Source organism: Oncorhynchus gorbuscha, linkage group LG02 (genome assembly GCF_021184085.1).
Source record: "Oncorhynchus gorbuscha isolate QuinsamMale2020 ecotype Even-year linkage group LG02, OgorEven_v1.0, whole genome shotgun sequence".
In the NCBI taxonomy this organism is placed as follows: Eukaryota; Metazoa; Chordata; class Actinopteri; order Salmoniformes; family Salmonidae; genus Oncorhynchus; species Oncorhynchus gorbuscha.
The window spans coordinates 49,631,565-49,656,915 of NC_060174.1; the positions used below are offsets into that span (position 1 = coordinate 49,631,565).

The 25,351-nt window shown below is 42.3% G+C and overlaps 3 protein-coding genes across 5 annotated transcripts in view; 2 read left to right on the plus strand and 1 right to left on the minus strand.

Moving 5' to 3' along the window:
• The window catches only part of LOC124003756 (ankyrin repeat domain-containing protein 27-like), a 35,000-nt gene extending 32,985 nt beyond the window's left edge, over positions 1-2,015 (plus strand). For all 3 annotated transcript variants that reach the window (XM_046312321.1, XM_046312312.1, XM_046312330.1), the window contains exon 27: positions 179-2,015. In XM_046312321.1, coding sequence (XP_046168277.1) covers positions 179-752 — 574 coding nt within the window. In that variant the 3' untranslated portion in view covers positions 753-2,015. The remainder of the gene's footprint in view (positions 1-178) is intronic.
• A 15,130-nt stretch (positions 2,016-17,145) lies between these two features.
• On the minus strand, positions 17,146-19,740 carry LOC124003782 (iroquois-class homeodomain protein IRX-5-like). Its single transcript, XM_046312354.1, has 3 exons — positions 19,254-19,740; positions 18,383-18,785; positions 17,146-18,165 (listed from the first exon to the last, which is right to left on the minus strand). The coding sequence occupies exons 1-3, from the start codon at positions 19,491-19,493 to the stop codon at positions 17,456-17,458; spliced, it is 1,353 nt and encodes a 450-aa protein (XP_046168310.1). The 5' UTR covers positions 19,494-19,740; the 3' UTR covers positions 17,146-17,455.
• Positions 19,741-20,597: 857 nt separating this feature from the next.
• LOC124003772 overlaps positions 20,598-25,351 on the plus strand; it is a 61,606-nt gene continuing 56,852 nt past the window's right edge. Inside the window, exon 1 of the mRNA XM_046312342.1 lies at positions 20,598-20,793. The gene's annotated coding sequence lies outside the window, so the exon portion shown is untranslated. The remainder of the gene's footprint in view (positions 20,794-25,351) is intronic.

Genomic DNA, 25,351 nt, shown 5'->3' on the forward strand with positions numbered 1-25,351 from the left:
GTTGAGACAATGTGCGGTTTGTTTGTTTAGTTAAACGTTTCCTAGATAGAAACACATTTTCTATGTACACAAAGCCGATGCAGAACAACTTTTGTCATAGTTCAAGTACATTTTAAGGAACTGCTATGCTTCGATGCAATTCCTCTGAGCTTGTGGATGTTGTTTGATGTTTTTTCAGTGTTCAGCAAATGAAGAAAGGTCTTCCCAGGGACACCAGTGTGCCTTCCATCAACTCCCCCACTCCTGAGAGGTGGCAACTGAGGCGAGGGGAGACCCTGGAGAGCAGTGGGCCATTCAGCATCTGCTCCAGCCCAGAAGGAAGCCCCAAGCCTGGTGACCAAAGGGACAGAGAGAGGGCCCTGAGCCGCAGTCACACCGTGGACACAGTGCACCCCCAGTCTCCTCATTGGGACCGGAGACACACAGGAGAGGCCGAGGCAAATGAGGACACAAACATAGCTAAAGACCCTTCAGACACTCCAGGTGAACCCTTGCATACATGCACACCTGACATGCACACACCCGACGTGTCAAGTACACGCACACCTGACATCTCATCAAATACACAACAAACCCCCAGCGAGGATCCATCACACACACCTAGCCACGTCAATGGAGACGAAGACCGAAACGGAGAGGAAAAGAATGTCCACACCTCACCAGACATTGAAGTAGAGTCTAAGAGGAACTGTCCTGAGACTGAGAGCCCACCCAAAGACATGGAGGACCTGGTAGAAGAACTGGTAGAATAAATAGAGGTCCTCTGAGGCGCAGAGGCCAAGGCAGACTCCAGTCAAGGGAGAACTTGCACAGTGTGGGTTAACCAGAGACGAGTGGGGCCTACTTTTAGTTAGTTGACCTGACTGTTATTTTAAGCACTTTTTCTCCTTGCCTTCACGAAAAAGGGATGCAAAACATGTTAATTCAACTTGATGCGAATGTAATTCTGTTTTAGCTTATTTTAGTTTTGTTGCTCACCCTTATAAAAGAGCCGGTCGATAGAACATTCTGACAGTGGATAGTGACATTGCATATCAGTATGTTTTGTCTACTTGACAAAAATGCTCATCTGAATATCTATGATTATGTTACATCTGGACGTTTTTTGAATTTGAACATATAAAATCAGGGCTCTATTTTAAAAAATGTAGTTTAATTTGATTACAGTCCTGCGGTTTGGATTTTATTTTATTTACTGAGTTATTCCCTTTAGAAAACCATACATTGACATACGTTAGAAATGTCCATTTATGGTTTTCTATCTATAACACAATGTACCTCCCTGGTGTGTGGCATTTGAATGACTATGCATAGTGAGGCCACACTTGCATCCCAGTGAATGTCGAAACACATAGAATAGTTATCTTGGTTGCTTTGTAGGTAGAGAGAGAACCATAACAGTGTATACGCACAAATCTTTATACGGTAGCTCAATCCACTGACTCCACAAATGGATAGTACTGTCGCTAAATACTGCTTTTGAGAATATAATAACACAATTGCCATATTTAATTTGTTTATCCATCACCTTTACTCTATTCTGATATTTGTCCTGTAGAAAACAATCGAATGCAAAAACAAGTGTTTAATTTAGCATTCAAATGATAATTCAATTTCACATCTATGGCAGTTAATCCTAATCCTGCAAAGTGAGGCCATATAGGACCCAACCAATTCTATGGGGAGTTTGCACTTTACAAGTACCATTTTTTTGGGGGGGGGGGGTTTATCAGCAACACTCTGAAATCTCAGTAGTTTTGAACTGACATTTATTGAACTCATCATTATCCAGCACATACAGTACATTGAACACAGATGACTAGCATCAGTTTACAGATTTATTTTTTATTTCAAAGTTACTGTTTTGGTTTATACAGTAGCAGTTGTCTACTCCAATCTCAATGTTGATTATTTTCCTACTAAAGTATTTTATTACATTTTTAAAAATGTTAGATGCAGTGAACGTGCCTTATTTAATTTGTCAAAATAACCTGTAATAAACTCATGATCAAGAAGTCATTTGTTTTGACTGTGTTCTTTGCGAGAGTTGGCTTATTGTTGGTATTTTTTCTAATATTGTGCTTTATGATATGTTAGGTAAGTTGGTTAATGTTATATTTCTACTGATAAAATATTGTTTTTAAAGACTCACTCCAGCTATTTCTGAGCTTTTCTAGTTGAAAAACAATCATCCATGCATAAATACAGTGTAGGAACATACACTTAGGGTTTTAGACTATATGGAGGCCATTCAAGGAGTTGGTCTGATGGTGCCCTCTGTCATTGGCCTCCCCCTTGCTTGAGGAGCAATACAGAACAAAAGAGGAAAGCGAAAACTCAGAATCCTGCTCATTACTCCAAATACTTAATTACGGCACTTTTGTTTTGAGCCGGCTTTGAACGTGGCACCGTGAGGCAGCCCGGTTCCACTGTTCTAGAGCGGAAATGCTCGTTTAGGTTCTACCTCGGAAGAATGACACAGGCTACATATTCACGAATTGGAGGTGGGAATGAACGTCGGTCATTTTCACGTGGAGTGGAGAAACTTCAAATGGGGCACGGACAGCTGTTAATGTTAGCAAGACTGATAGTGTAGCTAGCTAGCTAACGTTATGTTGCAGTTTTAGATTTATTTTGTGCGGGCGCCCAGTGCTGCACCTAAATCCGCCACTGGTCTGCGAGCAGTTGACAGAGATTTCAATTTTGTGCAGTTATGGGATATACATTTGAAAATAAATTATAAATCTAGTTTATTTATTTGTTATCCAATCATGATGGAACGTCCCAAATCCTATACCCTAGACACCCACCTGAGTGACCCATACACTGAGTAGTCTTTATCTGTTTTATAGGCCTACTGCAATTTGCCTTTACCCAGCCAAGACAGAAGGATAAATGCGGTCAGAGACCCACTAAAGCAGCATTGCCCCCTCAAGATTCTGAGCCTGCCTGTCAGGGTTGGTCTTACAAGGCCAAAGCCCCTGGATGAGTGAGCATAATATACAAGGAATTTCTCAGAGCTGCTAATGAGAACCTTGATGACCTTGTACCTTGCCGGTGGGAATTCCAGTGGGGTGCCCCCACCCAGGTAATGGCAGTGCTGGCAACACTAGGTGCATTAAAACATGGGGAGGGGTTCAAACTTGGACATTCAGAGAGGGGTAAAATGATTATGCCCCTGGTGGCACAAAATAATCAAAGGTCTGACTGCACAGAGATGCTTGGGGAAATGATCACAAAGGGGGACCAGTGTGTGTCTTTTAGGGGAAGGGGGTGTATCGGAGCTCCATCAGCTAAGACTTTACATTGGTTAATCAAATCTCCCCATTCTTGCTCAATTTTGCATGCCTCTCAAACAGCTACAACTGTAGACGCATTTGCACATCAAGTCCTTTGAGTTGGGCTCAGCGATGGAACAACCGTTGAATATCTCCGCTTGTAGTTTTTGGGGGAACGGTGGAGAGTGTGTGTGTGTGTGTACAGTTGAAGTTGGAAGTTTGCATACACCTTAGCCAAATACATTTAAACTTCACAATTCCTGACATTTTATCCTAGTAAAAATTCCTTGTTTTAGGTCAGTTAGGATCACCACTTTATTTTAAGAATGTGAAATGTCAAAATAATAGTAGAGTGATTTATTTCAGCTTTTATTTCTTTCATCACATTCCCAGTGGGTCAGAAGTTTACATACACTCAATTAGTATTTGGTAGCATTTCCTTGAAATTGTTTAACTTGGGGCAAATGTTTTGGGTAGCCTTCCACAAGCTTCCCACAATAAGTTGGTTGAATTTTGGCCCATTCCTCCTGACAGAGCTGGTGTAACTGAGTCAGGTTTGTAGGCCTTGCTCGCACACACTTTTTGAGGTCAGGGCTTTGTGATGGCCACTCCCAATACCTTAACTTTGCTGTCCTTAAGCAATTTTGCCACAACTTTGGAAGTATGCTTGGGGTCATTGTCCATTTGGAAGAACCATTTGCGACCAAACTTTAATTTCCTGACTAATGTCTTGAGATGTTGCTTCAATTTTTCCACACAATTTTCCTACCTCATAATGCCATCTATTTTTTGAAGTGCACCAGTCCCTCCTGCAGCAAAGAACCCCACAACATGATGCTGCCACCCCTGTGCTTCACGGTTGGGATGGTGTTCTTCGGGTTGCAAGCATTCCCCTTTTTCCTCCAGACATAATGGTCATTATGGCCAAACAGTTCTATTTTTGTTTCATCAAACCAGAGGACATTTCTCCAAAAAGTACGATCTTTGTCCCCATGTGCAGTTGCAAACTGTAGTCTGGCTTTTTTATGGTGGTTTTGGAGCAGTGGCTTCTTCCTTAATGAGCGGCCTTTCAGGTTACGTCGATATAGGACTTGTTTTACTGTGGATGTAGATACTTTTGTACCTGTTTCCTCCATAATGATAAAGACATTTAGAAATGTTTGCACATTTAATAAAAAATAAAAAACAACTTATTTACATAAGTATTCAGACCATTTGCTATGAGACTTGAAATTGAGCTCAGGTGCATCTTGTGTCCATTGATCATCCTTGATGTTTCTACAACTTGATTGTTTACCTATGGTAAACACAATTTAATGGACATGATTTGGAAAGGCACACACCTGTCTATATAAGGTCCCACGGCTGACATTGCATGTCAGAGCACAAACCAAGCCATGAGTTTGAAGGAATTGTCCGTAGCGCTCAGAGACATGATTGTGTCGAGGCACAGCTCTGGGGAAGGTTACCAAAACATTTCTGCATCATCGAAGGTCTCCAAGAACACAGTGGCCTCCATCATTCTTAAATGGAAGAAGTTTGGAACCACCAAGACTTCCTAGAGCTGGCCGCCGGGCCAAATTGAGCAATTATTATACCCTACATTATTCATCTCATATGCATATGTATATACTGTACTCTACATCATCGACTGCATCCTTATGTAACACATGTATCACTAGCCACTTTAACTATGCCACTTTGTTTACTTTGTCTACACACTCATCTCATATGTATATACTGTACTCGATACCATCTACTGTATGCTGCTCTGTACCATCACTCATTCATATATCCTTATGTACATGTTCTTTATCCCCTTACACTGTGTATAAGACAGTAGTTTTGGAATTGTTAGTTAGATTACTTGTTGGTTATCACTGCATTGTCGGAACTAGAAGCACAAGCATTTCGCTACACTCGCATTAACATCTGCTAACCATGTGTATGTGACAAATAAAATTTGATTTGATTTGATTTGATTTTGATTTGAATCGGGGGACAAGGGAGGTGGACCAAGAACCCAATGGTCACTCTGACACAGCTCCAGAGTTCCTCTGTGGAAATGGGAGAACCTTCCAGAAGGACAACCATCTCTGCAGCCCTCCACCAATCAGGCCTTTATGGTAGAGTGGCCAGATGGAAGCCACTCCTTAGTAAAAGGCACATGACAGCCCACTTGGAGTCTGCCAAAAGGTACCTAAAGGACTCTGACCATGAGTAACCAGATTCTCTGGTCTGATGAAACCAAGATTGAACTCTTTGGCCTGAATGCCAAGCGTCACGTCTGGAGGAAACCTGGCACCATATCTAAGGTGAAGCATGGTGGTGGCAGCACCATGCTGTGGGGATGGTTTTCAGTGGTAGGGACTAGGAGACTAGTCAGGATTGAGAGGAAAGATTAACGGAGCAAAGTACAGAGAGGTCCTTGATGAAAACCTGCTCCAGAGTGCTCTAAGCACACAGCCAAGACAACTCAGGAGTGGATTTGGGACGCACTGCATTATTTCTGCCTCATGCACCAATTCATATTGTTACTCCTATGACCAGAGAAAGTGAAATATTTCTCAATATTAATAATAACAACGCATGGGGGATTGGAAATGATGCAGATAATTACATTGATGGAAGCTACAATCAATCTACAATATTAAAGCTGATCTACCCCCTAATATAATATTTACAAAATAACAAATATATAAAGTCAAAAGATTGGACACCTACTCATTCCAAGTTTTTTCAAATTAATTTGTTACTATTTTCTACATTGTAGAATAATTGTGAAGACATCAAAACTATGAAATAAAACACATGGATTTGAGATGATTCAAAGTAGCCTCCCTTTGCCTTGATGACAGCTTTGCACACTCTTGGCATTCTCTCAACCAGCTTCATGAGGTAGTCACCTGGAATGCATTTCAATTAACAGGTGTGCCTTGTTAAAAGTGTAATTTGTGGAATTTATTTCCTTCTTAATGCGTTTGAGCCAAACAGTTGTGTTGTGACAAGGTGTGGGTGGTATACAGAAGATAGCCCTATTTGGTAAAAGACTAAGTCCATATTATAGCAAGAACAGCTCAAATAAGCAAAGAGAAATGACAGTCCATCATTACTTTAATACATGAAGGTCAGTCAATCCGGAAAATTTAAAGAACTGAAAGTTTTCAAGTACAATCGCAAAAACTATCAATCGCATGAACTGGTTCTCATGAGAACCGCAACAGGAAAGGAATACCCAGAGTTACCTCTGCTGCAGAAGATAAAAGTTCAAGTAACAGACACATCTCAACATCAACTGTTCAGAGGAGACTGCGTGAATCAGGCCTTCATGGTCGAATTGCTGCAAAGAAACCACTACTAAAGGACACCAATAGAAAGAAGAGACTTACTTGGGCCAAGAAACATGAGCAATGGACATTAGACCTGTGGAAATATGTCCTTTGGTCTGATGAGGCCAAATTGGAGATGTTTGGTTCCAAATGCCGGGTCTTTGTGAGACGCTGAGTAGGTGAACGGATGATCTCTGCATGTGTGTTTCCCACCGTGAAGCATGGAGGAGGAGGTGTGATGGTGCTTTGCTGGTGACACTGTCTGTGATTTATTTAGAATTCAAGGCACACTGAACCAGCATGGCAACCCCAGCTTTCTGCAGCAATACACCATGCCAACTGGTTTGCTCTTAGAGGGACTATCATTTGTTTTTCAACAGGACAATGACCCAACATACCTCCAGGTTGTGTAAGGTCTATTTGACCAAGAAGGAGAGTGCTGGAGGGATTCATCAGATTTGGCCTTCACCCAACCTCAACCCAATTAACGGTTTGGAATGAGTTGGACAGCAGAGTGAAAAGCAGCCAACAAGTGCTCAGCATATGTGGTAACTCCTTCAAGACTGTTGGAAAAGCATTCCAGATTAACTTGGTTGAGAGAATGCAGAGAGTGTACAAAGCTGTCATCAAGGCAAAGGGTGGCTACTTTGAAGAATCTCAATTATAAAATATATTTTGATTTGTTTAACAATTTTTTTGGTTACTACATGATTCCATATGTGTTATTTCATCATTTGTTTGTCTTCACTATTATTTTACAATGTAAAAATAAAGAAAACCCCTTGAATGAGTAGGTGTGTCCAAGCTTTTGACCGGTACTGTATATGTCTGTCACATTTAGGTATCTAGCTATAAGTTACCCGGATCACTCAAATGGATATTTGTAAGCAATTATGGTAAATCCAACTGCCCTTAACTAGGTGTCTTCACTAGACAGAGAGAGACTCATACAGATAGAGAGAGAGGAAGAAAGTGAGAAAGAAAGTGACAGAGGGAGAAAGTTGGGAAGAGGGTGAAAGACACAGAGAGATGGAGAGTGAGAGGAACTGAAAGAGAGACCCCAGTGCAAATTTACTCAGACTTTAGTATTTTAACAACTCTTGTCTTCCAACTTGTTAGGCAATCACATTAACCTACGGGGGAAGGATGGCCATCTACGCAGGAGGGTGATTTTCACTAAGTAAGGGGAAGAAGGAGGCTGTACTAACAGAGACGCATGCTGGACATTTCGGAGTGAAGCGCATGATTGCCAAAATCAACCTACGCTTCTTCTGGTGTGGGATTGTCAAGGATGTGGACAGCTGTGCAAGTGAAATAACCTATTGTATATCAATCACATGCTATTAAAGCTGAAATGATTCTGATTTCGATGAATGTCATATCAGAGCGCACACAGTTTCTCAATTTGTCACTTTGTTTGTATAGGTCAGTACCTGTCTCGCCTGCCAGATGTTTGAGAGGGTGAAGACTGTAGTGCCTGAGTTGAAGCCCATTAAAGTTGTTTCATCACGGCACATGACCGGTAAGTGTGTGTCAATTCAAATTTTGTAATGATACGTTTTTTTTTTACCGGTTGCTTTATTTTTGAACACAGCAGAGTTCAATATTATCAACTGTTTGTGTCAGTTTCCTTACAAATATGAAGACTGCATACTGAATGACACAGAAACAGGTAAGAATAAAGTAATCTTCTCTCTAACACTTTAAATGTTAGGGGTGGACCACATCGGACCCTTCACGAAATCCAGGAATGGCAACAGCTGGTGTCTGACAGCAACCGATTACTTCACCAAGTGGACGGAGGCAATACCCATTAAGGTCAGTGAAGGAAGAGAATGTGCTTAACTCTAAATTATCTTCTGTAACCCATTAACAAAAGGGTGCTTGGAACCTAAAAAGGTGGTTTTCATGTTGCATGATACCCATCAAGAATGGTGAGGCCACCTTACGGCGATCTTCAACACCCCACAGTGCTCCTGAGGTCATCTTGAGTGACCGAGGTTGTGAACTCTGGAACAAGGTAATACTATTATAGGCTGTATTATGTCACCAACTATATAAATAGCGAAGTTTATTTACTGATGTACGATTTTCCTTAGAACAACAAAGCCTTGTTCGAGGACTGGGGGGTGAAGCACCGGATCTCCGATGCATATCATCCACAGACAGACCAACGGTTTGTTTTACTTTTTTTACAATTCGTTTTTAGTGTTTTGCCATGGTACATAATCAGACTGATCTTACATTGTCTATAGATATCCCTTTCCTATCCCCTCCTCCAGGTTTGGATGGACGGACCAACCAGACCCTCAGGACTGCCATGGGCAAGTCCCTTGACGGGTACCAGGAATGGTGGTAAGGACAACCTGAAGGTAATTCTCTTTGCCCACAACAGCAGTGTCCAGGCCTCCACCAAGTACTCACCCTATCGCCTGTTGTACGGACGGGAGCTGCAGCTGTTGACTGCGGTAAACAATGCAATTGTATATACAATTTTATAAAATTATGGCATATTCTGCAATCATTCAAATTTGTGTGTTATTGTTTGTCTATTGCTATTTTTGAATAACATACTTTCAGATCACAGAAACTCCACCTGATGTGGTGGAAGTTGTGAAACCAGATCAGAATGCCTTCGAGGACTACATTCAGGCACGGGCTGAGAAGGTTTTTGACCAGGTACATTTTTTTGTCTGCTGTTAATTTATTTTCTGGCCCTCCAAGAGATATGTAAGATATGTATTTGTAATAATATGAAATACATTTGCATTGATTTCTGTTATAATTCAAGGTGAGACTGAACATCGACAATGTTCAGGATAAGCAGGAGAGCTACCGGAAGAAAATCAAGAAGAGGACCATGTGCTTCGACATCCGGGCGAATGACTTGGTTTGGAAGAAGGATGAAACGAAGGTGAGACCTGGGAAACATTGTTGCTCTTTCGCTCCTAGCTGGAGCCATCGTCCGTTAAGGTGAATATAAAAAATCTCAGATAATAACTATTTGAATTTGCACCCAAAATAACCCGAAGCTAGTCTAGTTTTCCTAACACTGACATTTCTCTTTATGTCTTCATAAGGGTTACCTCGGTGGAAGCCAACAATCTTCTCCAGTCGGAAGGTCGACAACTGAAAGCCCTAATGCTCTACACTTCGGTGAAGCCTGTGAGACAAAGTATGTTAAGCGGTGGTTGACATTTGAGAAAGCAAGACATTTTTAGCTGAACTCATAAAAATGTTCCTCTTCAATTTACGTCCCCAAATTACTTTAGGACCACCACACAGGAGGTATCCCATCCACCAGAGCCAGTGAGTTCGGATCAGTCTGATTCTCTGTGCTCTGAGTCAGAAGGGGACCAGCTTGAGGTCGGCTATACTTTCAAAATCTGTTGAAAACTACATATCTCTCCTTCATAACATTGCACTAATCTGTCAAATGTTCTCACAAGAGGCTTGTTTCCGACTGGAGGAACAGGGACAGGTAGGTTCAGTCACTGGACTAGAAGACACTAGTGAGGTTCTCACTCCTGGTTAGACAATTTTACAATCATGATCATGCTCAAGCTCTTTTGCAGGTTCAGCATGCAGAAGTAGGAGGCCTCCTCGCGTTGGGCGACATCGCCACGCTGTCAGCAGTACCAACTCTCGCTATACACCAAGTCACTTGGCTCTGTCATAACCTCACATGGTCTCTCCTATCATTGCTATGCAGACGACACACAATTAATCTTCTCCTTTCCCCCTTCTGATGACCAGGTGGCGAATCGCATCTCTGCATGTCTGGCAGACATATCAGTGTGGATGACGGATCACCACCTAAAGCTGAACTTCGGTAAGACGGAGCTGCTCTTCCTCCCGGGGAAGGACTGCCCGTTCCATGATCTCGCCATCACGGTTGACAACTCCATTGTGTCCTCCTCCCAGAGCGCTAAGAACCTTGGCGTGATCCTGGACAACAAACTGTCGTTCTCAACTAACATCAAGGCGGTGGCCCGTTCCTGTAGGTTCATGCTCTACAACATCCGCAGAGTACGACCCTGCCTCACACAGGAAGCGGCGCAGGTCCTAATCCAGGCACTTGTCATCTCCCGTCTGGATTACTGCAACTCGCTGTTGGCTGGGCTCCCTGCCTGTGCCATTAAACCCCTACAACTCATCCAGAACGCCGCAGCCCGTCTAGTGTTCAACCTTCCCAAGTTCTCTCACGTCACCCCGCTCCTCCGCTCTCTCCACTGGCTTCCAGTTGAAGCTCGCATCCGCTACAAGACCATGGTGCTTGCCTACGGAGCTGTGAGGGGAACGGCACCTCAGTACCTCCAGGCTCTGATCAGGCCCTACACCCAAATAAGGGCACTGCGTTCATCCACCTCTGGCCTGCTCGCCTCCCTACCACTGAGGAAGTACAGTTCCCGCTCAGCTCAGTCAAAACTGTTCGCTGCTCTGGCTCCCCAATGGTGGAACAAACTCCCTCACGACGCCAGGACAGCGGAGTCAATCACCACCTTCCGGAGACACCTGAAACCCCACCTCTTTAAGGAATACCTAGGATAGGATAAAGTAATCCTTCTCACCCCCCCCCCCCTTAAAATATTTAGATGCACTATTGTAAAGTGGTTGTTCCATTGGATGTCATAAGGTGAATGCACCAATTTGTAAGTCGCTCTGGATAAGAGCGTCTGCTAAATGACTTAAATGTAAATGTAAATGTAATGACTCGTCTACCAGTCCCTGCCGCTGAAAAACATCCCAACAAAATAATGCTGCCACCAATATGCTTCACCGTAGGGATGGTGCAAAGTTTCCTCCAGACATGAAGCTTGGCATTCAGGCCAAAGAGTAAAATATTGGTTTCGTCAGACCAGAGAATCTGGTTTCTCATGGTCTGAAAGTCCTTTAGGTGCCTTTTGGCAAACTCCAAGTAGGCTGTCATGTGCCTTTTACTGAGCAATGGCTTCCATCAAGCCTCTCTACCATATAGTCCTAATTTGTGGAGTACTGCAGAGTTGGTTGTCCCGCTGGAAGGTTCTCCCATCTCCACAGAGGAACTCTGGAGCTGTGTCAGAGTGACCATCAGGTTATTGGTCATCTCACTGACCAAGGACCTTCTCCACCAAATGCTCAGTTTGGCCAGGCGGCCAGCTCTAGGAAGAGTCTTGGTGGTTCCAAACTTCTTCCATTTAAGAATGATGGAGGCAACCGTGTTCTTGGGGACGTTCAATGCTGTAGAAATGTTTGTGCCCTTCCCCAGATCTGTGCCTCGACACAATCCTGTCTCGGAGCTCTACAGACAATTCCTTTAACCTCATGGCTTGGTTTTTATTCTGACATGCACTGTCAGCTGTGGGACCTTATATAGACAGTTGTGTGCCTTTCCAAACCGTGTCTAATCAATTGAATTTACCACAGGTGGACTCCAATCAAGTCGTAGATTAAAGATGATCAGTGGAAAAAGGATGCATCTGAGCTCAATTTCAAGTTTCATAGCAAAGGGTATGAATGCTTATGTAAGGTATTTCAGTTTCTAAAAACCTGCTTTTGCTTTGTCATTATGGCGTATTGTGTGTAGATTGAGGAAAATGTTTCATTTAATCAATCTTAGAATATGGTTGCAACGTAACAAAATGTGGAAAAAGTCTAGGGGCCTGAATACTTTCCGATGGAACCGTAGGTATATGATGATGAGATGGTCATGTCCAATGATATATACTCTAGAATACTTTGGGGGGGTATGGAAATGCAGTTATTAATGTATACATACGTTTTTGCCATGTATCCTATTTCAGACACCTTAATGCATACTTTTTCCATTGTATTTTGTGAGCTAAACATACAAATAAAAAAGTATCTACATTTTTTGATTACTATTGCTACTATCCCCGCTGCAATAAAAAAACTTGAATACATGTAATGTTGTCCTTGAAATACTGTTGAATTCCATTCATTCCTGTGGAGGACTGCTCCTGGGAAGTGCCAATATGGCAGATAGGAGGATTCAATGGCCAGTACAAAGCATCAGCAAACCAGGGTTTGTATACAGACATCATTGGTCATATTTCATGTCTAACAATGGAATTCGCTGTCCTCAGAGAGGAAGAGGCAGGAGGGAGGAGGTTGAACACCCGTCTGGTGTTCAACCTTCCCAAGTTCTCTCACGTCACCCCGCTCCTCCGTTCTCTCCACTGGCTTCCAGTTGAAGCTCGCATCCGCTACAAGACCATGGTGCTTGCCTACGGAGCCCCCCTTAAGATTTAGATGCACTATTGTAAAGTGACTGTTCCACTGGATGTCATAAGGTGAATGCACCAATTTGTAAGTCGCTCTGGATAAGAGCGTCTGCTAAATGACTTAAATGTAAATGTTAAATGAGGGATGAAGCAAGATCACGTGGGACCATTCTAGCCAATGAGAAGGCAGATATCCTGTGCACAACAGGCACAACTCGTATATAAAACAGTTTTCCTCAAAGTTGTCGGTATGCCTCGTGTGTACTTATGTTGGTACTTTTGTAACAACCGAAACATCACAAAACGTATTTTCGATAAAATAATAAATAAGCCATTCAATTGTTTGTTGACCAAATTCGACACTCTCATTGACCTCCATACAAAAATTCCTCATTTGGTGGGTGATTTTTTTTTAGGCTGAGTTACCCGTCTTGCTTCGCCTTCTACTCTCTTGCTCAGCTCAGTCACGAAGAGGAAGAACTTTGCAGCAGGTGGGTAGTAAACATTCAAATAAGACCCAGCCCTGAAATGAAACGTAGTCTGAAAAGTATTTGCACGTCATCTATAAAAGGGAAACAGCATTGACACAGATTTCCGTGAATGTCCCACTTCGGATTTCCCAGTTATAGCCCAAATAGATCATACTTTGAATAAAACTATGACTTAGACTTAAATCAATTTCCAACATCATGGATAATCTCAGGACATCGTCTTTCAGTTAAACAAAAGTGAATTTCCGCTGTTGTGGTACTTTTAAGTACGCTCGTCCTACTCATTTTAATTGAATGGTATCCACCACTAGATGGCGGTGTTTACCCTACAATTCGTGTTGCCTTCCGCCACAGGCGATCCAATAGCGGGGTCCTAGGTGCTACCAGAAGAGTTAGTAGCAAGCAGAGACAACAGCTGAGCCTCAGTCTAAGAATGTTGCTTTCTGCTATGACACCATGGAGTCCATATTGTTCATGTATGACACTGTCAACTTGGCCTCGTGTGTGGAGTGCCAATGTGTTCAAGGCATCCCAGGCACACCCTGGGCGTTCTCTTTGCATGGTCCTGACTGAAACAGGTGAAGCGTACTCCATGGCCGTCTGCTTAGGGGGATGTAGGGGAGGCAGGAGGTTCAGTACTTCAGGACAGGTGCCATTAAGAGTTTCAGCCTCCCTGCTCGCAGCAGGGGACAGTTATGAGTGCAAGGTGTCTTCCACAGACTCATGGTCAGTCCTTGTATTCTCTGTCTATGAGTGTGGTTTAAGTGTGGTTACAATTTACCAGACCCATCTTTTAGCTTTGTACCAAACCGAGTGACAGGAAGGGCTTGATCAACACAAACTCAGGGCTGTGGCAAAGATATTATCGTTTGACTAGTTTATTGCTTTGCCTTTTCGCCTCTGCTTTAAGGTAATTCCCAAACAAGGGATGGTGGAAAAACAGAGTTGCAGTGAAAACGGATGAACCTGACAGAATGCCACCAGCCAAACCCACGGAAGGCATGTCCTGCTGTGTGATATTCAACAGTGAGGGTCACTGGAGGTATGACTCTAAGCAAACAGCACCACCTGGACACGACACACACTATCACAGGCTCAGTATGGCAACACTGGAGGAAAGTCTATATAATATTGTGAAAGCGTATCTAGGATGTTCTACCTGGTCTCATGCTACATCAGGCAAACCTTTTGATGAAAAACGTCAAGCGTTGACGTTTGTTTGACATTTGTTTTTTAGGAGAACATAAACAAATTAAAAACATTTTGGGGCAGCGATATTGCATGCTACAGAATGCTTCTCGTCTGCAGTTACTTCGCCTAGCCCACATTCAGTAGGGAATGTAGGCAGTGGTTACTGATTGGGTGTCTCTCTGGCTGCTGTGTAGTGTTACTCACACAAGAGGGCACTCCAGGCAAAGTTATGGTTACATGAATGTATTCTACACGTCTGCCTCAGTCTTGTGTCTACCCTCCTAGAAAGCAAGTGGGCTTTCAGGCTTTTGCTCCAACCTTACTCTTAACACACCTGATTCAGCTAATCGAGGTCCTGAGGTAAAAGGGATGGAGTTTGTTTTGCAGGAGGGTAGCCCCCTGCTCTGAACACTACATGGAGCTATATGTTAAATGAGGATGACACATGAGGTCATTATATGTAAAGCACTTTAAAACATGGGAAAAGTGCTATTGAAATGCAAGACTTACAAATGGCTTGTTTAAATTATTTTCATATGAAAAGTACTGCATGTGATGTAGGGGGAGAGAGCTTGTTTTGAGGCAGAACATTACCTCAGCCCTCAGAGACCAGAGACTGGGCCGTCCACCCTGGTGTTCTACCTCTGAAAGATCAACACTGAGAACAGATGTTTCTATAGAGGTCCTGGAGAGAAGTGGAGAGGGAGAGGAGCTGGAGAAGGTGAGGAGATGGAGAGGAGAGGGAGAGAAGAGGAGGCATAAGGGAGAGAAGATGGTGAAGGTGTACTGCATGGCAGGGGGCTAGGTGATATCAGATCCTAACATCTGTCAGTCTTAGGGGTTATCCCATGCAGAGTGGACCTCACACTGGTTGAGAGACATGTCCCAACGGTGTCGGATGTCGGGTGGTGTTTAGCTTCGATGCACAACACAGTTGGGAAAGCGAGACATGTGGGCCCTAAAGTCAATCAAACGATTGCTTAACTGCAAATGTTAACGTTTTAGTTTATCTATTGAATTGCAACTTTGGCCAATTTATACAGAGGACCGCTCTTAAATAAATTCTGAGGGTATATCTTTGGTATGATCGAGTTACTACATAGATAAACTCTTTAGATTTTATGAAGCAGATCATTTTCTTTTAGGAAGTGGTCATGGGCCAATCATTTGAATGCGTTATATGGACCAATTTAACAATAGTAACATATCGTAGCCATTAGCCAGCCATTGTAAGTCGCTCTGGATAAGAGCGTCTGCTAAATGACTTAAATGTAAATGTAAATGTAATAATACTCATCCATCAATTACGGCTTGATTATCTGAGGATTTATAAGCCTTTGTTTTGCTGTTACTTATCATATTTGAACTCCTTTTTTAGACACTGTGGTAGCCTGGACTTGGCCCATGGGCTGCCATTTGTGTATCTGGCACTTAGAAGTAATTCTATAAAACTAAATGGGTATATATTCTGCACTATTCAAAAACTAAATTGTCATATTTTGCCTTTGTGATAAAATGATCCATATACTATCAATTTGAGTTTAAAGTTTAAAAAGATACCATGTATTCTTCTTATGGCCTTTGTGTAGCCTGAGTTTTTTTTTTACTGAAACCAAGACCAGAGATTTGTATACAAATACAAAAATTAAGTAGCTTACTGAAAATGTAAATTGTCCATTTAAAAAAAAAATCTATTAAAGGTTTGCATAAGATCATGGTGTGTCTTTGAGTTGACTGTAGGCCTAGAACATCTCGATAAATCTTTAAACATCCAGAGGCAAATGTGTTTGTATTTATTCACACTTTCTCTGTTAGTTATCAGCTTCAAAAAAATACTTGTTTGTCCAAGTGGCGTTTGAGCAAAATATAGCCTATGCAGAAAGCAACGAAAAATCACTAACATAGAAAACATACTTTAGAGATTACATAGCCCTTTAAGTCATTGTGAATTTAGTCGGCCTACACAGAGTTTAGTACACAGTGGCGCGTTTTGCCTCACCTTTCTCTGCATGTTTTGTTACTGTTTGGCTCTTGCAATTCCATGATTAAAAGAAATCCCCTCCTTCGGGAGAACATAAATTCGAATTTACACACTTAATTCCTCGAAGATGGCCTCGGAAAATGTAAGCTTCTTAAGTGTTGATATTTTAAAAACCCAGATATATGTCTGGTTACCGTGGAATATTTTGTGGTTTGATCACATGTAATTTCCTCTCTGCTCAAGTTAAAAAATAAATTAAAAAACAGACTACAGCATTTCTGATATAAGGATTACATTTTCCACAGTTGCTTCAAGTAATGGCTACTAAAATCTAGACTACATGCAGAGGGAATTTCGAGAGTAATGTATGGCTTATTGCAATACAGGACATATTGCGTATTGGAATGGTGCTTCGATAATGCAGTCAATGCAATGATGAATAGTTTTTATCCAATAATCCAATACTTTTGCCGGCATTGGCAACTTTCTGCGTGGAGTTGTGTGCTTCACATGGCTGTGATTATTTGGCAAAGCACACATGTCAACTATTGCAGCCATGCAACACGAAATTAACCTGGTAGAAATAGGTCGTTTTTTTGCGTAATGAACGACCAAAGTCAATAGAAATGACAAAGTAACACACTTTTCTTCTAAAAAAGACTACAATAAAACTAGTCTTCTTTAATTAATAATTATTCACCACGTGGTGTGACAAAGGAATCCACTTTTTTCCCCTCCACATTATCCTTTAAAACATTCTAAATGTAATAATTGAATATTCACATTCCTAAATAATTATTTGTTGCCTTTTTAGGAACTCCCCGGAATAGTCATTGTCATTGTTCCATTTGCATCTCAATATGTTTTTTTTCCCCACTGAAAATATAGTTTCTTTTCCCAGTTGGACAATAAATAAAACGTCTATATAGAGCCTATAGCTTACCAAATGTCACACAGGCTACTAGACATGTGTCATACCTTTCTTAATTTCATATCTCAAGTCTTTACAAATATCTATCTGTGTTTGGCTCCTGGCTTGGCTGTCTCTTGCCAGAGCCTCGGCTCTGTGTAACATAGTTTGATGTAATCCATTTAAATGCGTCGCTGACCCCATGTTGGATCCGGGGCTCTGCAGGTGTCCAAAAGTACCATGATAGTTCGAGTAACCCTGGAAAAAGGGAGACGTATAATAGACATGTCTGGATAGGGCTGCACTGTGAGGGAAAAGATTCTGAGAAGCGTCTCGTAATGGAGATGACATAGGCCTACCGCCCGGAATCTCTGTACGTAATTGTCTGGGCACGGTCTGAGCGGCATCACTACATCCTTTACATTTATCCGAAGAAGTTGCAATCTCCGCGAGCGACCACAGTTTTGGTTTCGGGGCCGGAAGGGCCGAGTGAATCACTGATGTAGCATTGCTGGAGTTGCCTGAGTCATTACGCCTCAGTGGAGGTGGACTTTCCGAGGCTGCGGAGTCTGAATCCCTTTCCACTCCAAGGTCCGCGTTTTGGGGAGATGCCGCGGTGGTGGGCCGTGGCATCTCGGGCACTCTCCTGTCCCCGTGGTCCTTTACATTCGGATCAATTAAGACAGGTTCCATGTCATTGCCGCTATTGTCTTCTTTGTATTTCTCACAGGGGATTCCCACTGGATTTGGATGCTGCCCAACTGCAAGATATAATAAATTAGACCAAAGCGTTCCAAGGATTAGGCCTAATCACCCTGTCAAGGTCTAACGAAAGCAACAACATTTTTAAGTCTATGCAGTGAATTACATAAAAATTGTCCAATACTTTTGAAACTAATGAAACGTCTGGGGAAAAAATTATTTTAGACATACTGTAGCATAGAAAGCTATATTTGTTAAAAAGTGACTTAAACTTACCTGCTTCATTTTTAGACCCAATTTCTGCCGTGGGCTTAAGTGGCTCTTCTTCGTCGTCATTCTTCTCCAGGTCAATGTTGTCATCTTCTTCCTCATCCTCACTTCTATTCCTCGGGGTCCACGTCATTTTATTCTCTTTCTTCAACCGCCGTCTGGCGTTGGCGAACCAGGTGGACACTTGGGTAAGTGTCATCTTAGTAATGATGGCCAGCATGATCTTCTCACCCTTGGTTGGGTAGGGGTTTTTACGGTGTTCATTGAGCCACGCTTTGAGAGTGGCAGTCGCATCTCTTGTAGCATTTTTCCTGTATGCAGGGTCTCCATATGGATAGCCCAATGCTACACCGAACGGGTGATACTCTAAAGAGCCAGCGATACCCGCTGAGGGATCGTACGCGGAGCCCTAGAAAGTCAATAGAAAGTCAATAGATACGAATTTCTCTCAACAGTTTGACCTCACAAGACGTAAGTCATTTCTAGACCTTCAATTTCCAATTGTATTGATCATATTTAGAGTTCAAAATGTATTTATATTATAGGCCGATACATAAGCTATACAACGTATGGCAGCAGATACAATATTGGACACAATTTGAACGAACCAAAAAAAGTTTTTATTTTGCAAAGTTGAAAAAATTATTGTGACTAATCATTGCATAAGCTCTTATTATAAATGACTTAACTTTTATACACGTTTTATTTAACCTCTATTGATTGTGCACTAATTGTATCAGAAAGCTATACTTCAGCTTACTCGTTACAAAATCTGGATAAAAAAAGGCCTTTTCAAAGAAACGAAAGGCATTTTTTCCCAATAATTATTCCGAAATCGAACAGTGCGTAATTGTTCAACTGTACATTATTCACTTACCACAAATGAGTTCAGTGCCGCCGTCTGCTCTCCGCTATACTGGAGGTGAGAATTGAAGCCAGGGGATGAACCATTGAACGCCGGTGATCCCGCGTAAGGGGCGAAGGCTGAGCCTGAAGACGACCGGCCCAGTTCCTCTGTCCTTGGTCCTCCTAAAATCACACTGGAACTGAACGGGGGACAGGAATGGAGAGCTAGAGACACCGACGGTTGGAAGAGAAAGCCTTGAGGATAGGCCATGGTGAGTGACTTCCTAAAGTCAGTCACTTATGTCCACTTGTGCACTTTCGACCTTAGATGCACACACACAAGAAAAGCGCATGAAAACTCACATCTGAAAACAGTTCCCTTCCCTCAATGTTCGCATTTGAAAAACAACTAATCCATTGCGAACTGTTGCGTTGGTTGGTTTGTTGTTGTTTGCTGCAGCAATTTGTCAGGGAAAGTTGTCTGCATGTAGCTTTCCAACGGAACGCTTTTGTCGATGCTCAACCTGCCAGGCTCTGGATATGGGAGAGTCAGCGGAGGAATAGGCAACCTCATTCTATGATTGTCAGCTCCACCCCCGTGCGCGCGCACACACACACACAACACACACACACACACACACACACACACACACACACACACACACACACACACACACACACACACACACACACACACACACACACACACACACACACGTTATGCTATAATTTAGATCGAATTAGACTATTATCAAATCATTAAGATAGTATTGTGAAGGCTATCTGTACCCCAACACACAAAATGATATCAATCTATATAATTTAGACCCAATTATAGATGATTTTATTATCAACTGCACTCCTCGTTAACCAGAGCGGGATCGCTGTATGCACTGCTAACAGGATCCCTAACCTGATCTTCAGTTGTAACAATTGCAGGTATATAGGCTATATCACAATTGCATATATCTAAATATGTTATTTACCAGAGAAATACATTTAAAAACATTCAAGTAAAAGCAGGTAGCGTAATAAAAACAAAGGAATAATTGTACTACAGTCTTACCATTTGGTTTAATTTAATTGGCTGTTGTGGTTTCAAATAATTAGTTATTTGCATTGTCAGTAGATAGCCAATATATTGTCAATATAGCCAATCAGGCACAGAAGAAATAGTCGAATTGACAGACGGATAACTTGTGGGGAACTGTCCAAGTGCTGAATGTTGGCACTGTGGGTAGTGACGTCACATTTTCAAGCTCAGGAACGTCTCAGTGGACGATTAGGCCAATCTACGATCTGTGAGTTGCGTGACGTGCTGAAAGCTGGCTAGAAAACAGACATTAGATCATCCTCATACTCTACAGATCGTTTCTGCTATCAGTTGAACATGCATGCTTCTCGCTGTCGCCAATAGGGCAATGAATAGGCTTACACATCGACATCAATGGAAGCCTGATAAATAGTTTGACCACCCCTTATCAGCAGAAAAAGAAAGGGACAGTATTTCTCTGGACCATATAGCCTACACCTGGCATTTTCTTCTTCTCAAACAAGAGCAGATACAGTAGGTGAGTAGCCTAGTCCTATCCTAATTCACGTTTTGGCTATTGAGTTCTGAGGAAAGGTTTACCAATGGGGGGGGGGGGGGGGGTACGTTTTACACCTCAGGTAGCCATACAAGTAACATGCAATTTAATATTTGTTTACATTATATTTGCCTAAAAGCATAGCCTAAACACGTTTTGATTGATATGGCCCGTGCTTACTGTAAGCTTCTATTGTAAACACAACCCTGAACTGCTCTGCTTAGTCTGGCCTTAGACCTGTGTGCATGGACAGAGTTAATCTTATTTGTTGTTACTATAATTAGAGTGGGTAGCTTAAGACTTCACTTTCACACTACTGGCCCGTGGTGTGTGGTCAGTCTCTGTCATTGTCTTATGAGAGAAAAAGCAACAACAGTGCATCTTGATGTGCTCAGTGTTTCTGATTTTCTTTAGATGACAGCCACACCAACCCACCAGGTTTGGACGTCCCTTTCTTATTGGTCAAACTCATTTACAGCCTGGTGAAAAGTCCATCCCACCAAATTTCAGGCGGCCTTTTCAGTCAGCTCGTACACCATTAGAATCACGTTTCTGACGACACTGGGCCTTTAAGAGACGAACGCTGTGTTGATATTCTGAAATGAATCTGTTCTCCCATCCATTTATCTGTGACAGATAGCAGTAATAAGTTGACTTTACAACATTTCATAAACAGTATTTAAAAGGCAACAGCATCATGATTAACAGTAGACTTTTAATACACCTGGGAAAGAGATTGGGATAATATTCCCTTTTCAATTACACAAAAATTACCAGAACGAGCCTGAAGAAAGAGTACCTTTTATATGAAAATAAGTCAATAAACTGAAACACTAAAAAAAATATTGATTGAGCATAATGAAGCCTGAGCAATGTGAAAACACTTCTCCTTAAGGAGTCTCTCATCACATCATAAGCATGACCGCACTCCTTATTGGTGCAATTTATGGTCTGTGTGTGTGTGTGTGTGTGTGTGTGTGTGTGTGTGTGTGTGTGTGTGTGTGTGTGTGTGTGTGTGTGTGTGTGTGTGTGTGTGTGTGTGTGTGTGTGTGTGTGTGTGTGTGTGTGTGTGTGTGTGTGTGTGTGTGTGCGCGTGTGTGCAGCTGGAAATGGTGCAGTTGTTGGGCATGATCATTTGTGGATCATATGAAGTTTCTCAGTTTATAAACTACAGATAGGTTGGGTAGATTAGAGATGGCATTTCTATGCCTTTAAGCATCCCTCACTAATGCACTGTACTGATTACAGTTGGGGGGGGTGCAGCATAACGTAGGCTTGCATCTTATAACCACTGTTGGTAGGTGTGGAGTGCATGAGAATCATATTAGAGGCCATGAATGCATGTGGTATGCTGGTGATCTATTTCTAATCAGCAGCTCTATGATATGACAAGACATCTACACCAGGTGGTGCTTAAGTAATGTCCGGAAGGTCATCAAGGACTCCAGTCTCCCGAGCTGCGAACTGTTCACTCTTTTACCATCTGGCAAGCGGTATCGGAGCATCAGGTCCCGTACCAACAGACTCCGAGATAACTTCTACCACCAGGCCATCAGACTGCTGAGCAACTAACCCTGCAGTATCTGTCTCCCTGCACAGACCTGCACCTTAGTAACTATTTGCACCCTAGAGACTTTCTGCACTTTAGACCATTTGCACTTACTCTCCATTCATCAAACCCTTACACACACACACACACACACACACACACACACACACACACACACACACACACACACACACACACACACACACACACACACACACACACACACACACACACACACACACACACACACACACACACACACACACACACACACACACACACACACACACACACACACACACATAAGAGCACACAAGCACACACACCCACATTCAACACTGCTGCTCTAGTATATACTATTCATTCTACTGCGCGACCAAGACACTATTCACTTTATATTTGTAAATACAGTCATAGTTAACATTGCACCTTCGTTAATATTGAGGGTTAGAATGTGTTCAGAGCTGGCAGACAGGGTAGTGGTGTTGAAGTGGCTTAAGCACGAACTGGCAAGCTTTTTAAGCCACTGAGGAATCATTGTGTAAGACAAATAAGAAAGGCTAAATCTGATTATTATGTAACCTCTCTTTCCGATTGTAACCCGGCGAAATTCTCGCAAACCGTCAAGTCCCTGAAGAGTTCTACTTCCTCCTTTCTGCCACAACAAATTAATTCAGACACTCATTATGGGAAGAAAATGCATTCATTGATGCATTTAATCACCATTTTTATTTCAGCGGGCTTTCTCTGAAACTTCTAAGCCTCTTCACAATGATGTTGGGCTGGATGCTGATAGGGGAACCTTGCTGAATGAGCAGAGAAATGACAATCAAAGCTTTTGTTTTAGGCTATTTGCAGAAAAATAAGTCCTGGATGCTTTGCTAACAATAGACAACAAGAAATCCACATGGGGCTGACCAACTGTATCCCAGTCTGCTGAAGTGTGCAGCGCCCATCATTGTTGGTTGAAGGAATTTTCTGTAGAGCTCCGAGACAGGATTGTGTTGAGGCACAGATCTGGGGAAGGGCACCTAACAATGTGTGCAGCATTGAAGGTCCCCAAGAACACAGTGGCCTCCATCATTCTTAAATGGAAGAAGTTTGGAACCACAAAGACTCTTTATTATATATTATTATTATTATTATATTACTCTTCCTAGAGCTGGCCGCCCGGCCAAACTGAGCAATCGCGGGACAAGGGCCTTGGTCAGGGAGGTGACCAAGAACATGATGGTCACTCTGACAGAGCTCCAATTCATCTGTGGAGATGGGAGAACCTTCCAGAAGATCAACCATCTTTGCAGCACACCACCAATCAGGCCTTTATGATAGTGTGACCAGACGGAAGCCATGACTTTCAGACCACGAGAAACAAGATTATCTGGTCTGATGAAACCAAAATTAAACTCTTTGGCCTGAATGCGAAATGTCACATCTGGAGGAAACTTGGCACCATCCCTATGGTGAAGCATGGTGGTGGCAGCATCATGCTGTTGGGATGTTTTTCAGTGGCAGGGACTGGGAGACTAGTCAGGATTGAGGGAAAGATGAACAGAGCAAAGTACAGAGAGATCATTGATGAAAACCTGCTCCAGAGCGCTCAGGACCTCAGACTGGGGGTGAAGGTTCACCTTCCAACAGGACAACGACCCTAAGCACATGGCCAAGACAACGCAGGAATGGCTTTGGGACAAGTGTCTGAATGTCCTTGAGTGGTCCAGCCAGAGCCTGGACTTGAACTCGATCGAACATCTCTGGAGATATCTGAAAACAGCTTTGCAGGGACGCTACCCATCCAACCTGACAGAGCTTGAGAGGATCTGCAGAGTAGAATGAGAGATACTCCCCAAATACAGGTGTGTCAAGCTTGTAGTTTCATACCCAAGAAAAGACTAAAGGCTGTAATGGCTGCCAAAGGTGCTTCAAGGCTCTGAATACTTATGGAAATGTAAAATTTCAGTTTTAGATTTTTTTTTTAAATACAATATTAATTTGAAAAATAATTCTAAAAACCTGTTTTTGTTTTGTCATTATGGGGTCTTGTATGTAGATTGATGGGGGATTTTATTTGGTTTAATCCATTTTAGAATGAGTCTGTAATACAACACAATGTGAAAAAAGTCAAGGGGTCTGAATATTTTCCTGAATGCACTGTATATACACTACCAGGTCAAAAGTTTTAGATCACCTACTCATTCAAGGGTTTTTCATAAAACTTTTTTTTTAAATTCTACATTGTAGAATAATAGTGAATTCATCAAAACTATGAAGTAAGACATATGGAATCATGTAATTAGTAACGAAAAACATTGTTAAACAGATCTAAATATATGTAAGATTCTTCAAATTGCCACCCTTTGCTTTGATGACAGCTTTGCACACTCTTGGCATTCTCTCAACCAGCTTCATGATGTAGTCACCTGGAATAAATTTCAGTTAACAGGTGTGCCTGTTAGGTATGCCTGGATTTCTTATAAGCTTCCGGGTTAGAGTTCCGCTCATTGAAAGCGGAAGCTCTAGCTTTTAGCTCAGTGCAGATGTTGCCTGTAATACATGGCTTCTGGTTGGGGTATGTACGTACGGTCACTGTGGGGACGACGTCAACGATGCACATACTGTATTGATGTGATGTACTCCTCAATGCCATCTGAGGAATCCTGGAACATATTCCAGTCTGTGCTAGCAAAACAGTCCTGTAGCTTAGCATCTGCTTCATCTGACCACTTTCCTCCGGAGTTCTTTTCCTCTGGTTGCACATTTAACATGCTGAAAGAAATTTGGTGAAATGGATTTAAGTTTGCCTGCGTTAAAGTCCTGGCTACCAGGAGCACCGCCACTGGGTGAGAGCTTTCTTGTTTGCTTATGGCGCAATACAGCTCATTCAATGCTGTCTTAGTGACAGCCTCTGACTGTGGTGGTACGTAAACAGCTATGAAAAATACAGATGAAACATCTCTAGGTAGATAGTATGGTCTACAGATTATCATGAGA

Bases quoted from the DNA above. Each gene is read 5' to 3' on its own strand.
- LOC124003782 (XM_046312354.1), bottom strand. From the start codon at position 19,493: ATGGCCTATCCTCAAGGCTTTCTCTTCCAACCGTCGGTGTCTCTAGCT. The intron at 18,786-19,253 runs GTAAGTGAATAA...TTGACTTTCTAG, and splicing joins CGGCACTGAACTCATTTGTG to GGCTCCGCGTACGATCCCTC. The intron at 18,166-18,382 runs GTAAGTTTAAGT...TATATCTTGCAG, and splicing joins TGGGTCTAAAAATGAAGCAG to TTGGGCAGCATCCAAATCCA.